This window comes from Drosophila gunungcola, chromosome 3R, assembly GCF_025200985.1.
Source record: "Drosophila gunungcola strain Sukarami chromosome 3R, Dgunungcola_SK_2, whole genome shotgun sequence".
Taxonomy (NCBI): domain Eukaryota; kingdom Metazoa; phylum Arthropoda; class Insecta; order Diptera; family Drosophilidae; genus Drosophila; species Drosophila gunungcola.
In genome coordinates, this window is record NC_069139.1 from 12,646,010 (window position 1) to 12,661,024 (window position 15,015).

Consider the following 15,015-nt stretch of genomic DNA (forward strand, 5'->3'; position numbering starts at 1 on the left):
TTTTTTTTTTATTTTTAAAATGTTTTCCGCTATTTTTAAAGCGCCTATACTTTTTCTAATTTACAATGGCTGGTCACACCATTCCGGTCGTGTTTGTTTTGGTTTTTCTGTTAGGGGTGGTACATGCTGACAGCGATGAGAGAGGGCTCCATATCGATACTTCCCTAGGGACTGCAAGCAATGCAACTGTGGATCGCTGGACTCTCAGAAAAAAAGAACGAAACAAGAGGTGTGCCATATTTTATAAAATCAACACAAACTTCGACCTTGGTTTATTATTTATGATTTTATATATTTACTCAATACTATCGCAAGCCACCGATATTCATCACCGTGATCGCACTATCACATTATCGATGGTACCATCGACTTTCGCCCATCTCCAGCATAGATGCAGCAAAGAGCGGATCATCCGCGTTCGAATTTGCACGCTGCAACATAAATATTTAAAATATAAACATCATACAAAAAAATATGGCCAGTAAATTATGTCATAAATGTGAAAGTGTTTCAAGTTGCACTGCAGCGGCAGCCCCAACAACAACAACAGTAGTGGTAGCAACAAAAAAACTGCACGCATGTGAAAAAGGAGTGCGGGTGTGAAGCAAAAAAATCAATTGAGAAGAAAATTGCATTTTCGCTGCCGCGACCGAAACGAAAATAAGTGAAAGAAAATATATATATTTATAATTATATATATAAAGTGCGTTCGGGGTGTGTGCGTGTGTGTAAGGAAAGGAGGAAGAAGCAGCAGCAGCAGAAATAGCAAAAGGAGACAACAACAACAACAACAAAAGCGAGAGAAAACCGCCAGCAACGACAACAACAACAACCAGCAGCCCCCTAATAAAGAGCAGAGAAAAAAATGAGTTCAAGTTGTGAAAGGTGTGTGCCGTTACACTATAATCAACTGCCATCAGCGGCAGCAACAACAACAGCATCTCCAGACAACGCGAATGTCGAAATTGTGTATTCAATTTATTAAGAAAGCAAAAGCAGCAACAAACTGCAGATGCTTTTGTTAAATAAATTGTCTTGAATGCAGAAAATTTCCATGCAACGGGAACGGGTGGGTGGCAAGGAAGGGAGTGGGCGTGAGAGAGAGAGGGAGAGGAGAGGAAAAGGAGCCGCATGTGTGCGTGAGAGTGCGTTCTTGAGTGGGTGGCTAATCACCTTTCCTCTTTGTTGCATTTTCTATTACCTTGATTTAATTCCTGATTTATGCATTTTTTGTTTTTTTTTTTGTTTGGCCTTAGGCGCCTGCAAAATCGATTTTCTGGCAAGGCGCGGCAACAAGCTTCGGCCGCCAAATGTGCCAAAAAGAGAGGGCCAGAGAGTCACTAACACCCTCTCGAACTCACTCTCTCCCAACTCCCATTCTCATCTATGTGTGTGTGTAAGGACTGCAATTTTCAAATAAGGAAAAACCGGATAATGTTTGACTAAATATGATTGTCTGCGTAGAGAAAAGCCCAATTGAGGGCGTGTTTCCACCAAGTTTCGTATCTGGTACTTTTGACGTACACGAAATACTCGGCCGGCATTCCTGAGATGCTTTGGTCGGCCGCTCGAAAATAGAAGCAATCGCATTTTATGTCTTATTTATGTGTATTTCTCGCCCTCTCCGGATGGATCTCCATCTTCATCTTTGCTCCGGACCAGCAGAATAGAATGGGTAGAAATCATCGAGCCACGCACCAAGGAGCACATGTACGCCAATCTCACCACAGGCGAATGTGTTTGGGATCCACCAGAAGTAAGTACATATATCTTAATTTGAACATGCTAATTTCTACAGCAAACTTTTCTAAGTTTTAACTTTTTAACTGGACGTATCAATAAGACAAATCCAATTAGACAGCAAATTTTAAAACGATATAAAATAAGAATAAGTTCACGTTTAAAACTATCTTGCTTCAAAAATATTTGTTAAATTGACATAAAATTTGGGATGAGAGTGGTAATGCCAAAAAGTCTTGTCTATAGGCCAGAAATCTTCATTTTTCAATATGTTTTAGAAGTTTTTGGTTAATATGGGCTTTTACGTTCAAACTCACAAAAATGAAAATTATACTTTACTCTTTTAAAATTCTTATGTATTTAAATATTTTTATATGACTAGAATTTGAGTATTATAAGAGTTATGATTTAATTATTAAGTTTTGTAAGGACTTCTGTGTCTGATCTTACGATCCTATTATCTTTATGGAGTGCATTGACCACACTCGCGGGGGTTTCTTCATTGATTAGATGAGTAACTTGTTGTGCGGCTAGTTGTTTAATTATTATTCTGGGTCACTTGTTTGCGCAATTTTCTTGTTTGTGTTTGGCTTGCAAATTTTTTCGTAACCCACTTCGCCAAGTGGCGTGACCAAGGTTAATTATATTAAAATAACTGTCGAATGATGAGCACATCATAAGCATTCTGATATAACAGCCAAGTAAAAGGAGGAAATGTTGCAGTCTTTCATGCCTCAAAACAAATATTTTCCCTTATCTAAAAGCAAAACTTTTCCTTTTCAGACGAACTCGAAAGAAAAACCATTAGCTTGGACGTCTGTTTGCTTAAATGCTTTGATTTTTTGCTTGTATTTTTATGCTCTTTGGTGAATGCGGCAAAGCCAAAAGGTGTTGCAGGCTAATAACTTTGGTCTCGCCTGCAGGACGAAGCCGAAAGCAAACATCGACCAGACGAACTAACCAGGCCACCCTTCTTTCGTTTGGATATTTTACCTTTTCCTAAAGGAAGTAGTGAAAATTTCATTGATTTTGTTGTTGGCCTGCAATGTCCTCGTTTCGCTCCTGATTGCACACACATGGTCAGGAGTTGGCTGTAGGTATTGGTGCGCAAGAGAGTGCATGTCCTGCTTCTGTAATGAAAGGGACTGCATGCAGAGCCTACACAGAAACAAATCAATGGTCAGACTTAACTTTGAAACAACCAAACATTTATCTAAAGATTTTACATTTCTGTTACTATGTCATATAAAAGTAAAGTTAAAAATTAATTTGTAAAAATTAAAGTCAATAAGATTATAATAGATTCACCGGTTAATTTTTACTTTATGGTTTTACTTATTTTAAATGAAATAATCTCAAAGAAATAATATTTTTTTGTGTGTTGGTGGACGTAATGTCCGCATGGACGCCATGATTTACTGCTCGTCCTGCGTCCCTTCTTCCTCTCTGCCCCGTTTCTCCCTTACCCCTCAAGAGGCACTGCAGCAAAGCCCTCGCTCTCTCTTTTCGCTCTTCGAGTGTTTATTTATGTGCATTTCATTTCGGTTTTTGACACTCTCACTCTCCGTTTGAGTCATCCACTACGTCATCCGCAACCTGCCCCTCCGCCCACATAAACATTACTTTCGACCAGAAAAAAACATGAGAAGACATTAAAAATCCAAAATTTAGGTAAATATTAAACGACTTTTTTTTACAGCTTTATCATTTAGTTAATTAATAGCGGCTCCCTTTGCATCAATGATTTTCAAAGGCCGACAATATATTTCCATGTTTTAACGATTCTAGAGCATCTATTGTGAATTAGCAGCATAAAGTCGACACTTCCGTCTCCATTCTTATTTTTTCCAAAGTGCCAGATAAAGTCTATTAAAACCTGCCCTCGATTCAGTATCTGATTGCAGCTACTGCAATTGTGGCTGCTTCCCCTCGTGGCGATGAGGAAGTGAATCCTTTTCACTGCGCCATATAATCCAAACAATTTATGCAGGGCGGCGTGAAAAAGACATTATTAAAGATGGGGTGATTGCACCACCTTGCCGTGCACCCCTTTCCGTAGTCGTTGTTCCACCCTCGCTCTTTTCTAACGTGCTTTAAATTAGCAACATTCTGTTCTGGTTTTTGTTGCTTGTTGGCCAACTTGCAGCTTTTTGTTGTAGCCTAGCTCGCTTTGGTGTCACCAACACAAGCAACAACAACAATGCTCCTTGCTGCGTTCATTGTACGTGATTTGAAATTTATTCACTGTTGGGACACTGTCTACTTTTTTCTCTGCTTTTTATTATAACTCGAAATTACCGCCCCCTCCCTCACGGCTTTGTCAACTTTTTCATACTGTTTTTCGTCTCTTTTTTGCCCATTTGCCTTTGTAAAACTTCCGGTTGGCAGGGAGAAACAGAAAAGAAAAGTTGTCCACAAGTTGCACGTTCATTGCTCGTTTCATGTTTCACATTACGAAACCCGCCTCAAGACCTCGACTGCCCTGCCGAACCAGAATCCGGAGTTCCGACGACGAACGTTGGATGTTCACGTGCGTCCGCCGGCGTCATCCAACTGCTGCCCCAATCCCCACCACAAAAGGGGTGGTGCAATCCCCAAGCAACCAAACGCGGCGCCTCCTCCAAAACGGTCAGACCTCGATCTGGGTCTTCTTTGCTTCAATAGAGGGTCTTGTGCTACGCAATCATTCAAATATTTCAACTCTTGCTGAGTCTTTGGTTCCTCATTTTACGTTGGGGATATTAGACCCAAAACAAGAGAAACTTTATCGAATTTAACCACAGAAGATCTTGAAAAATGATTTGATTTCGTGTTTGGAGTGCAAACTTGGGATAACATCTGGCATTAATGATATTATAAAAGTTAAAATTTGTAAACGAAGAACCGATCCCTTTTTATCGCATTGTACAATTGGATTATATCGTTTTTTTTAAAAGAATTTAATATTGTTTTCTTGAAAAAGGTTTGTTTAAAAATAAGTTAATAAGTAATATAGATTTGTAATTAATCACAAGAAGTTTAGCTTGGTTTTATAAAATCATTATTCATATACCTACTCGCTGGGTATGCATGTCATGCAATATCTATGATTCTAGACTTTTGGTATCCCGTACCACCCTGTCTTTCTCTTCCTCGTTTAGCTATTGACCATTGCCTTCTTGGGCACGGTTCGGTTTCCTGTCTTTTGCGGCCAAAGTGTGCTTTTGGGCTAAACACAGATACACAGCAAAGTACCGACTTCTTCCGCTTTGCTTGGCACAATTTAAAATCAATTACCAAGTCAATTAAATGTGCATAAATATTGCTAATGAATTTTAGCCCTTTTAGCTTCTAGCTTGCAAATTCTTAAGATAAAGCTGTCTCAAGTCACTTGTGTTCTCAGCTCTGCAAACTTAAATTTGTAAAAAAATTAAGCCATAAAAGCAAATATTGATTTCAGATGGACAAAAATCGTGCGTTTTTATTTGTCAATAAGTGGAGTTGATATATGATTCAATTTCGATTTCAGTTCCTCCATAATATATTTAAAGTATTGCTGCACTATGGGGGAGATATTGAAACCATACCATAAATAAGCCTTAGACTAGGCTCTTTCATTGCTCGCTGGTCTATAAATAAGTATCTGAATTGATTTTCTCAGAGATCTGCATTCCAATTTCCTCGCGGGAATGTGAAACATGTGCCCAACTGATCGATAACGGCAATGCTGTTTCTATAAATCGGGCTCCATAATTGTTATTGCTTTCGTCTGGTAGAAGTTATTGAGGATTGTGCTTATTCAAAGTTAAAAATGGGAAGGCAAACGTAAGATTGAAGTCAGATCAGTATTTGCTTAATTTCAACAACAATATAGTTAATCTCATTGGTTCCCAATTTTGGTGACACATTCCATTTGAATTTAAAAAGACGTGGTAGTTGCGATGTTATCGCCTCCATGGGGTCTATTTCGGGATTTGTGCTGGGCTTTAAAATTGCCGTGATGACCTAATTTTCTTGTTGATTTTCTATTTGTTTTTAATTCAGTGTGTCTGCGTCTCATTTAATATCATTTGGCTGTTTTCCCGAAGCATGATTCACAGTTGAAGGGAAGAGTAAAGCGGTCCAAAACTGACCTCGGCTATAGTCTTCTGAACACATGGAATGCTAGACTCAACCCGATTAGAAATCTTGTGCGTGCTCGCTTCATTTTTACTTCGATCGACCCACTTGCCGCTGATTAAAAGTTGTAATTGTTTTTCAATAAGCGCCAGACTCAGATCTCCACATGCCCCATTCTGTATGGTTGGCAAATTGAATGGCAGATAACGAAACAGAATGCAATATGCGTGGAATCTATATATAAAGCTTCGGCTCAATTGGGAAATTAATGGGGTTTCAATAAAATGATATCAATGAAATAATTTGCCAGCTCTGTTGAGAACGTATAGCTGAATATCCCTTTTTTTTGTAAGAACCAAATTTTTATATTTGAATACGTTATGGTATCTGTAGGCTTTTCATCTCTACTCACACAAAAAGTATGAGTAACCATTCTTGGAAATGGTGTATTCCCTAGGAGCAAAACATTCTGACATTTTAATTTTCCAAAAAAAAGCTTTTTAAATTTTTAATTTAATAACAAGGTTTCCCAGTAAATTAAAATAGTACAAAATAGTATTCAACATTCTCGATTGCATAAAATAATATTTTAATATTTACTGTCATATTGAAGTTTAAATATTTATTTAATTAAATGACTGTACTTTATTAGAAAATTAATTAATATTTGTTTTTATAGATTGGAAAGGGATAACAAAAATAAAATCCACGAAAAGTGTAGACTAGACATTCATATACAAATATGAGTTTCAATGATTTTATTAATTGATTATAGTCAACCAATCAACAAACAGAGCAAATACAATGAGAAAAATTCAGTTGTCTGTTTTGTGATTAAAAGATGTAGGCCAGTGTCGTCCTCACCTCCATTCCATTGTTGTCCATATTCCATAATTACAAAAAATATTTGAAATTTTGTACAAGGCCAGAAACGAGGTCAAGTCGCTTGATGTGTCTTTTTATAGACCATCTTATTTAACTGGAGGCAGCGGGGAATCAGTTTATTGGTGTCGGAGAGGACTATCTGGATGACTGACTGACTGACTAACTGACTGACTGACTGACTGAGTGACTGACAGTCGGAAACGCAACAATGCAAAAAGCGTAAAGAGGCGACATGGCATCTGAGTGGCCCATCTCCGCCGGGTGGCCTTGCTCCCAGCCCCTTCCATTCCCAATCAGCGTCTGGTCGCGCCCACAAGTTATGCAACATGCAACGCAATCGGGGGCGCCGCTTGGAAATTGAAATGAAAACCAGAAATGAAAAGCAGCCAAGCCGAAAGCTTTCATTTGCAGCGGGGGGCGATGGGCGTTGGGCGGGGCTGGCATTGTTGTTGTTGCTATCAGAGGCCAGTTGCAACCACAAAAGTAAATGCAACAACAGCCTGCAGGCAGCGGATTAAAAGGGGGCATGGGTCATTCCCCCATCCCTCCCCCCCTCCCACTCATACACCGACCAACTGGCCCTGGCAAATGCGACTAAAGCATAGTCGCTGGCAGTAGGCATCTGCAGCGCAAAAGTTCAAGGTCAACGCTGCTGCTGATGCTGCTGCTCTTACTGCATGCATTTAGCAGAAATTACCCTGACTTCTGGGCGAGACAGAGATGGGGAGCAGGGAGCGAGCGAGATGGAGCGGATTAAGCACACACGCTTCGCCATCAAGGCCAGATATTAAAGGGAGGATTAAGCCAGTGGTGAAAAGTACACAAATAGTTGTACCTAGATATTAGGTTTATAAAACTCTTGAATTTATCTTAATAATAATTGATCCTATACAGTATTAAAGGATTTAAAATAAGATCGCTGCTCTTATTGGCATCAGAGTCAAATAAGAATAATAGTCTAAAGATTTACCAATTAGAAAAATAAAAAGCAATCGACTATCCATTAATAAATGATGTTCATATATTTTTGTAAAATTTTTAATGTATTTGTCCAAAAAGCGACAAATTTTGTCTAGTTTTAATATAATCTTATCTCATCATAGTTTATTTAATATGTTCCTACTTACGATCCTTATGGTGAAAATTACTAAAAAACTTTTTGAAAATCTTTAAGGACAACAAACAACCTTAAAGAATTTCATTTAAGAAGTGCAACTAGAAATGCAGTTTTTTAGGTAACCTAGGTAAACTTTTTCATGTTATGTATTTGCACATAAATTACAATAATGCATTTTACCCCGATTGAAAACTTTTACCATCACTGAGTAGAGGTACGGGCACGAGCACGGTAGCCAATGCAGTCGAGGAACCATCGACAATCCCTGTTTGTCAAGCACTTGTTGTATTTACACAGCAGATAAAACCCTCCAGATTCAGATTATAAACACACACACTCACTCGCACCCTTTGTACACTCGAGTTTGCTGATTAAGCCCGAAGAAAAGCTCTCGAGCTGAGATACGAAAATAAATTTGCTTTTGTGTAATTGTTGGATAATTCAAGAGGAGGGATAAAAGCCAGAGGCGCAACAACAGCAACAGCAACAATGGAGCCTCCCTAGCTTAAGCGGAATGAAAACTTATCATTGCCAAAGCCAGAGCTGAATGTCATTGGGTCCGGTGTCACTTCTGGTGAAACTACGTTTATGAGACAGATGTTGAAACGTGCCGAAATTCGTATGCTTAAAATAAGTAAAATTGCTTGGACTTTTCAGAGGATTAATGGAAAAGCGACAATCTATTATATCATTTTGAATAAAGAAATCTAATCAATACATTATAAATATGTATAACAATAATTTGGTACAGAATACCGATGTTTTGTTTCACAGCTTTTTTTTGTTTAACCCAAATCGCGATATCTGCCTATATTGAATATCCAAATTTTACAAATCAATCAGATTCCGGATACATTATGGTCAAGCCAGTTGGCGCTAGACTTTGTTCTTTGTAAAATGTTTATTTATATTTTATGAAATATTTATTTATAATTTATCTGCGGTAAGAAGTAAATCTGTCAACTAAATCTCTTCTTATGGTAGTGAGCCTAATAAACAGGTGGAAGCATATCCGGTTTGGAAATATGCATCGATCACCTTTAACTTCGTTTTAGGGCATATTTATATTCATGAGGGTTTATCTAATAAACGCACGTCGATCTCACGGCCCACGTGCTGTCCCTTTCCCATCCCCATCCCCATTTCCACCTCCACACTCTACACTCATCCGACCCACACAATCCCACAGACATGAGTGCTCTCTCCGACATGATGACAACGATCCAAACTAATTTTGCCACGCGTACCGCGTTCTGTTCTCGTTCCCGGGCTCAATCCGTAACTCATTCCCGTTCCGTTCTCGCTTTACAGGATGTGCCAATTAAGCGGACCGACTCATCGCAGTGGTGGGAACTGTTTGATACGAATACCCAGCGGTTCTACTACTACAATGCGGCCACGCAGAAGACCGTGTGGCACCGGCCGAGCAAGTGCGACATCATTCCGCTGGCGAAGTTGCAGACGCTCAAGCAGAACACCGATCCCAGCGAGCGTCGTGAGCAGACAACGCCCCAGAAGCAGCAGCATCAGGTGCAGCAACCGCAGGTACAGCAACATCCTCCCCAACAGCTGCAGCAGCAGCAGCAGCAACCCTCACCCATGTCGGGGCCAAACAAGAAGGGGCGTGGCCAGCAGCGGATCAGCGGAGGCAATGGTACGGTGGCCAGCTCCGAGGAGAAGCTAACCAGCAGCGAAGTGATCTCTAGTCCACGTGGCCGTCAAAGCTTTCGGTGAGTTGAGTAACCTCATTTGGGGCCCACACCCACTACTCTTGTTTACATCTCGCATTTGTTTACATTCCGTTGCGGGCCTCTTTTGCAGCGTTGGCACGGGTGACTCATCGCGCTCGATGGAACTCCAGCAGCATCCACAGGGCTATTCCTCAAGGCGTTCGCAAGGTGAGTGCTGAGCCTAACCCCTGCTTCCTGATTACACGGATGACTCATCCCGGCATTGTTTTACCCTGACAGACTCCTGCAATCAGTACAAGGAATCGGGCAAGTCCAGTGACTCGAGCCTGTCGAGTGCTCATAACTACAGGCGCTTCAACGATGGCGGCATTCAGGCGGGGTCAGGACATCCCGACAGCCTGCGTGTGGGCTCCCTGCAGAAGCATCAGCGGGGCGGTGGCAAGGATAATGGAGCGTAAGTAGTTGAGGTTCGGCTTTCATCACTTCATTCGCTTTAAATCGCTTCTATACCCCATCCATCCACATCTTCGCTTGCGCTTGGGTTGCGGACTTCCACCAGTTTTGAGATGTTGCAAGAGAGCACCAGTTCGCATAATTTACCGCATGGCAGCACCTCCACATCCTCATCCTACGCCGGTGGCAGTGGCTATGGGGACAAGTACTTTGATCATCAGTTGCTGCCCAACCACCTGCAGGGCTACTCCTCCAAGTCGTCTGACATCGCCTCGCCCACGCACTCCATTCACACGCCTCAGTCGCAAAAGAAGAAGATGTCGCCGGATACAGCACCCGCTGCCCCCTACAACTACGCACAACAGCAGCATCAGCAACGGAACGCACAACGGAGTGCCGGAGGAGGTGGTGGCGGCGGAGCACCAGTGGCCAAGTCCTACGGAGGCGGTAAGATCAGGGAACCTTGCTATACCAATTGCTTAGCTGCGCGGACTAAAGGTTGTTAAATACTTCGAAAGATTGGTCATTGCTGTAGTAATGAAAAGTACCTTATTGTTTGATTGTGAAGTTTTTTCGAAGGCACAAGACCCGCTTGTTTCTTTTAAAAAATTTCACTAGAAATATAATATTGATTATAAGGATTGGTTTTTCGAATTCCCTTCTTTAATTTAGTTTGCTAAAAGTCAACCATAAGTTCAATGCAGCCAAACGAAGTTTATAGCACTATCTTACAAAATATCATATTCATAAATTGGTTTTATACCTCTCTAGATCGCGAGTACAAGGTGTCGCTGGCCCGCTCGGGAAGTTTCATGTCCTCCTCTATTAATCCCGCCGCCGCCGGTCATCACAGCAAATCCTACCGCAAGAGCAGCGCGGAAGCAGCGAACGGAGGTGCCGCCAGCGATGATTCCATGCACGAGAAGTACTTCAAGTCGGTGGAAAACACACCGCTCTCGCGCCGTCGCCACAACACCAATGCCACCAAGAGTGGCGGAGGACCAGGTGGCGGTGGGGCAAGTGGCAGCAACACGGCCACCAGCACGGCGGGCAGCGGCAGCAGCAGCCACAAGAAGCACTCGAGCGACTCAAGTCCGCAGAGTCCGATCAGTCCGCAGACGAAGAGCTCGCGCCAGGCCAAGACGAGCGCCACCAGTGCTCTGCCCCAGCTGCAGCATACACCGCGCCTGCAGGAACCGAACCACAGTATCGATCTGCTGAGTCTGGAAAGGATTTCACTGGGCAAGGCGGGACCCATCTCGCCGGGTGGTGGCACAGAGAACATTGGCCTGCTGACGCACTCATCGCGCGGCTCCAACGACTCTGCCCGCCAGCGTCAGAAGTCCAACAACTCCACCGCGAATCGTTCGCAGTCGCATCACTACCCCGGTCAGAGTTCGTTGCGGCACAGTGCCAGTTCCAGTCTGGATAAACGTGGCTACCATGTGGGAGGAGGCTCTGGCGACGGGAGAGGCGGAGCAGGCGGAGAAAAGCGTCGCTCGAAACAGCATCAGTACCAGCAACAGGCTGACAACAGCGACGTGGAGTACGACAATGGGAATACCTCGCCCCTGTACACCAACTGGGACCAGGAGATGCCCCACCTGTTGCCCCTCAAGCACTACATCATCGAGCAGGCCAAGTTGTCGGGTCGCTACGAGTACCGTGGTGACGATGGCGGCGATTCGGACTCGTACCACTCGGACAGCCAGTCGGAGCACTCACTTTCGGGCCACGAGCCGGACAACGAGGACTCGGACGGCGGATCAGACACGCATGGCGGTTATCTGGAGCACAACTACGGCATGATTGACGACTATGCCAATATGGGTGACAGCGTCTCCTACTATGCGTACATGTATCCGCCGCACGATCCAGCCGGCAGGGAGGACATGTAAGAATTGTCGATCACTATTCTTTACCCATTATATGTATTCTAAATCTTTCCCTTAGCTCCGACAACGTGGAGGCTGTGCTGGAGGGCATTGGCGGCAATGTGACGGAACCTTCGGCCCCAACCGCCACCGTTCCCAAGCCAAAGCCTCGTTATCAGATCTCATACTACGACACCGTATCGCACAGTCCCTCGGCCGGAAGCGGCTACCACGGTCAGCAGCTTTACTCCAATACGCCTCCCTATTCCGGACACGGGCATGGTCATCACGTGCCGCCGCCGGCAGTGCCCCACCAGCAGCAGCTGCACCTGGAACCGAGCGACGCCAAGCAGAAGCAGTCGCAGACCCTGCCCTCTCCCAACCGACAGATTTCGCGCCTGGCCGGCGTCGGGCACCAGGGACCAGCTGGATCAACCAAAGAAGAGTCAGGCCATGGACACAATCTCGTTGGCGGCCAACAGCAGGCTGCGGTGGGCAGCGTAACGCCGGCCAGTCTCTCTCGGCCTAGTCACAAGATGGCTCCGCCCTCGCTGAAACCCACCATTCAGCAGATCTTTCCTCCCAGCGAACGGGCGCCGGGAATGGGCGGCATGGGCTTGGGTGGACCCACGTTGGCCTGCATGAAGGAATGTGATATCGAGAAGTTCGCTGCCGACAATCTGAATCTGCACTCCAAGGGAATCTTCCGGAAGAAGGCATCCGTGCGCGACATGCTCAGTTGGACGGCGGAGGCGATAAGCCGACCCATGCTGGCCTTGTCCCGGGACAAGGCGGACAAAAAGACGGCCATCGAGCTGTTCAAGCTGGTCCAGATCTACATGGCTGATCGCAAAGCGCGCATGGGCATGACTCTGAATTCGGTGGCCATAGAAATTATCAGTGCATCTTTGCCGCAGCAGCAGTGAGTTCATTAAAGTAAATCTCTTCTATTATGATTTATTTATGCCTTTTGTTCGCAGGCTAAGAGATGAATTGTATGTTCAGTTGTGTCGCCAAACAACGGAGAATCCCAAGCGAGAATCGCTCATCCGTGGCTGGGAGCTGATGGCCATCTGTCTGTCCTACGTACCTCCTTCGCCCACGTTTCAACCGACGCTGCTCAAGTGAGTATTACTAGAGCTTAAAGCTATCGAAACTCCTTCAAGTGAGTGTCTCCCATTGCAGCTATGTCAATCGGCATCGCGATCCCTCGTTTGCCACTAGTTTCATGGAGGTGAGCAAGTGGCCCATTCATGTGCAGATCTCGCACTATGCCACAGTGTGCTGTCGCCGCTTGGATCGCATTGGCAGCAGTGGACGACGTCTGGCCAAAAAGCCCACCGTGGATGAGGTGGAACAGGCGCGGGTAACTATAAACAAACGGAAAACAAGGAGAAATCTGTAACAATTGCTATAATCTTAACTTTTAGCAACAAATCCTTAGGAACAGCATGTTCGGAAACACGCTGTCCGAGGTAATGGAGCTCCAAAAAGATAAGTTTCCATTTCGCAAGCTGCCCTGGATACAGACCACCCTTTCGGAGCATGTATGTTTCTTATTTAAATAAGCCAAAAATATAGTTTAATTTTAATGGCTTTTTTTCTTATTTTTTTTTCAGGTGCTGTTACTCAATGGAAAGCAGACTGAGGGAATCTTTCGCGTCTCCGCGGATGTGGATGAAGTCAGTTGCATGAAGAATCGCCTGGATCGGTGGGATGTTCCTGATTATAACAACACATTGGGTAAGATAATACTTTTACTGAAAGATAAAGTTTTCATGGAGTAACTCCCAAGCTACTGAACTACGTATACTTATTTAAATCGATTTAACCCTATTCTTCAGTTGATGCACATGCGCCAGCCAGTCTGCTTAAGCTGTGGTACCGAGAACTCTATGATCCGCTCATACCGGATGCCTACTACGAGGATTGCGTGAACACTGAGGATCCCGATAAAGCCAAAGAAATAGTTAATAAGTTGCCCGAAATAAATCAGCTGGTAAGTTGGTAAAAACAAAATATTTGTGTATGTATAGATTAACATAAATTTTTGCTTGCTTTCAGGTTCTTACGTATCTAATACATTTCCTGCAACAATTCTCCATATCCGATGTAGTAAGCTGCACAAAAATGGACTCCTCAAATCTAGCCATGGTGTTTGCGCCGAACTGCCTGCGCTGCACGTCTGAGGATCCCAAAGTGATTTTGGAGAACGCGCGCAAAGAGATGTCCTTTATGCGCACTCTTATCCAGCACATGGATACGACGCATGTGGCCAATCTGGTGTAATGGATTGTTGGCCAACCTCAATTAGCAACTACCTACCTACCAACCTACCAATATGTAAACGTTATTAACCTACCCTAACTTACTACCTACCAAATCTAACTTATTCAAAAGATTATGATGAAAGGCGACGAATCTTAACTCCTACTTTAACTTTAACTCGTTTTGCTACTCGAATTTTCTTACTAATTGCTACCAAAACCGAAAGTCTATGGATTTAATTTTATTTCGTAATGTTTAGGAAGCTTGTTAAGAACAATGGCAACAACCACAAATACTCGAAGAACTTGTAACTCGTAGTGCTTTTTCAAACCAAAAATTACAGAAAGATGAATCCAAAACCGAAAACTCAATGTGTGCATGCCTAGTTATGTGTCAAATTGTAGTTCAATTAGTTTATTTTGCATTTTAACAGTTGTTTTTCTTTAAATGGAATTTAAATCAAAGCAAACAAGCAAATACTCAAAGAAACTCTTAACTCTCGAATAATGCAAAGCAAAGCAAACCTTGAACAACTCCTTGCGAAGCCTATAAATAGTTATAAAATAAAGCTAACGATAAATTAAATTAAACCCTATATATTATTATGTAAACTGTACGAAAAAGGAAGATCAAGAAGGAGAACCGAGAGAGAGAGAGATAAGTGAATCAAATGCAATAAGAGGTCAATGATGGAACTGCTTATTAATTACTTGCAGCCAACGTAGTGCTATATACAAAATATTTATTCATTTGCATAAATAAAAGAAAGAAAATAAATTAACAAACCAATGTTCAAATTCAACGCAATTTTACTGAGAACAACAAACTGAAAGTATATAAATGTGTATTTAAAACCGCCACTTTCGAAGGATATCGAATAAAGTTATAC

The 15,015-nt window shown here is 42.9% G+C and overlaps 1 protein-coding gene across 3 annotated transcripts; it reads left to right on the forward strand.

Annotated features, from left to right (window-relative positions):
• The first annotated feature begins 358 nt into the window (after positions 1-358).
• LOC128259056 (filaggrin) lies at positions 359-14,915 on the forward strand. Of its 3 annotated transcripts, none has more exons than XM_052991190.1 (14): positions 360-885; positions 1,663-1,756; positions 9,152-9,570; positions 9,662-9,738; positions 9,811-9,985; positions 10,091-10,431; positions 10,756-11,878; positions 11,938-12,780; positions 12,839-12,982; positions 13,044-13,224; positions 13,289-13,405; positions 13,478-13,601; positions 13,703-13,857; positions 13,923-14,915. In XM_052991190.1, the coding sequence occupies exons 1-14, from the start codon at positions 866-868 to the stop codon at positions 14,145-14,147; spliced, it is 4,038 nt and encodes a 1,345-aa protein (XP_052847150.1). In that variant the 5' UTR covers positions 360-865; the 3' UTR covers positions 14,148-14,915. The 3 variants fall into 3 exon arrangements, with proteins under 3 accessions (XP_052847165.1, XP_052847150.1, XP_052847156.1); XM_052991196.1 differs by having other exon boundaries at positions 1,666-1,756; XM_052991205.1 differs by lacking the exons at positions 13,044-13,224; positions 13,289-13,405; positions 13,478-13,601; positions 13,703-13,857; positions 13,923-14,915 and having other exon boundaries at positions 359-885; positions 11,938-12,784; positions 12,845-12,924.
• Positions 14,916-15,015: the final 100 nt, after the last annotated feature.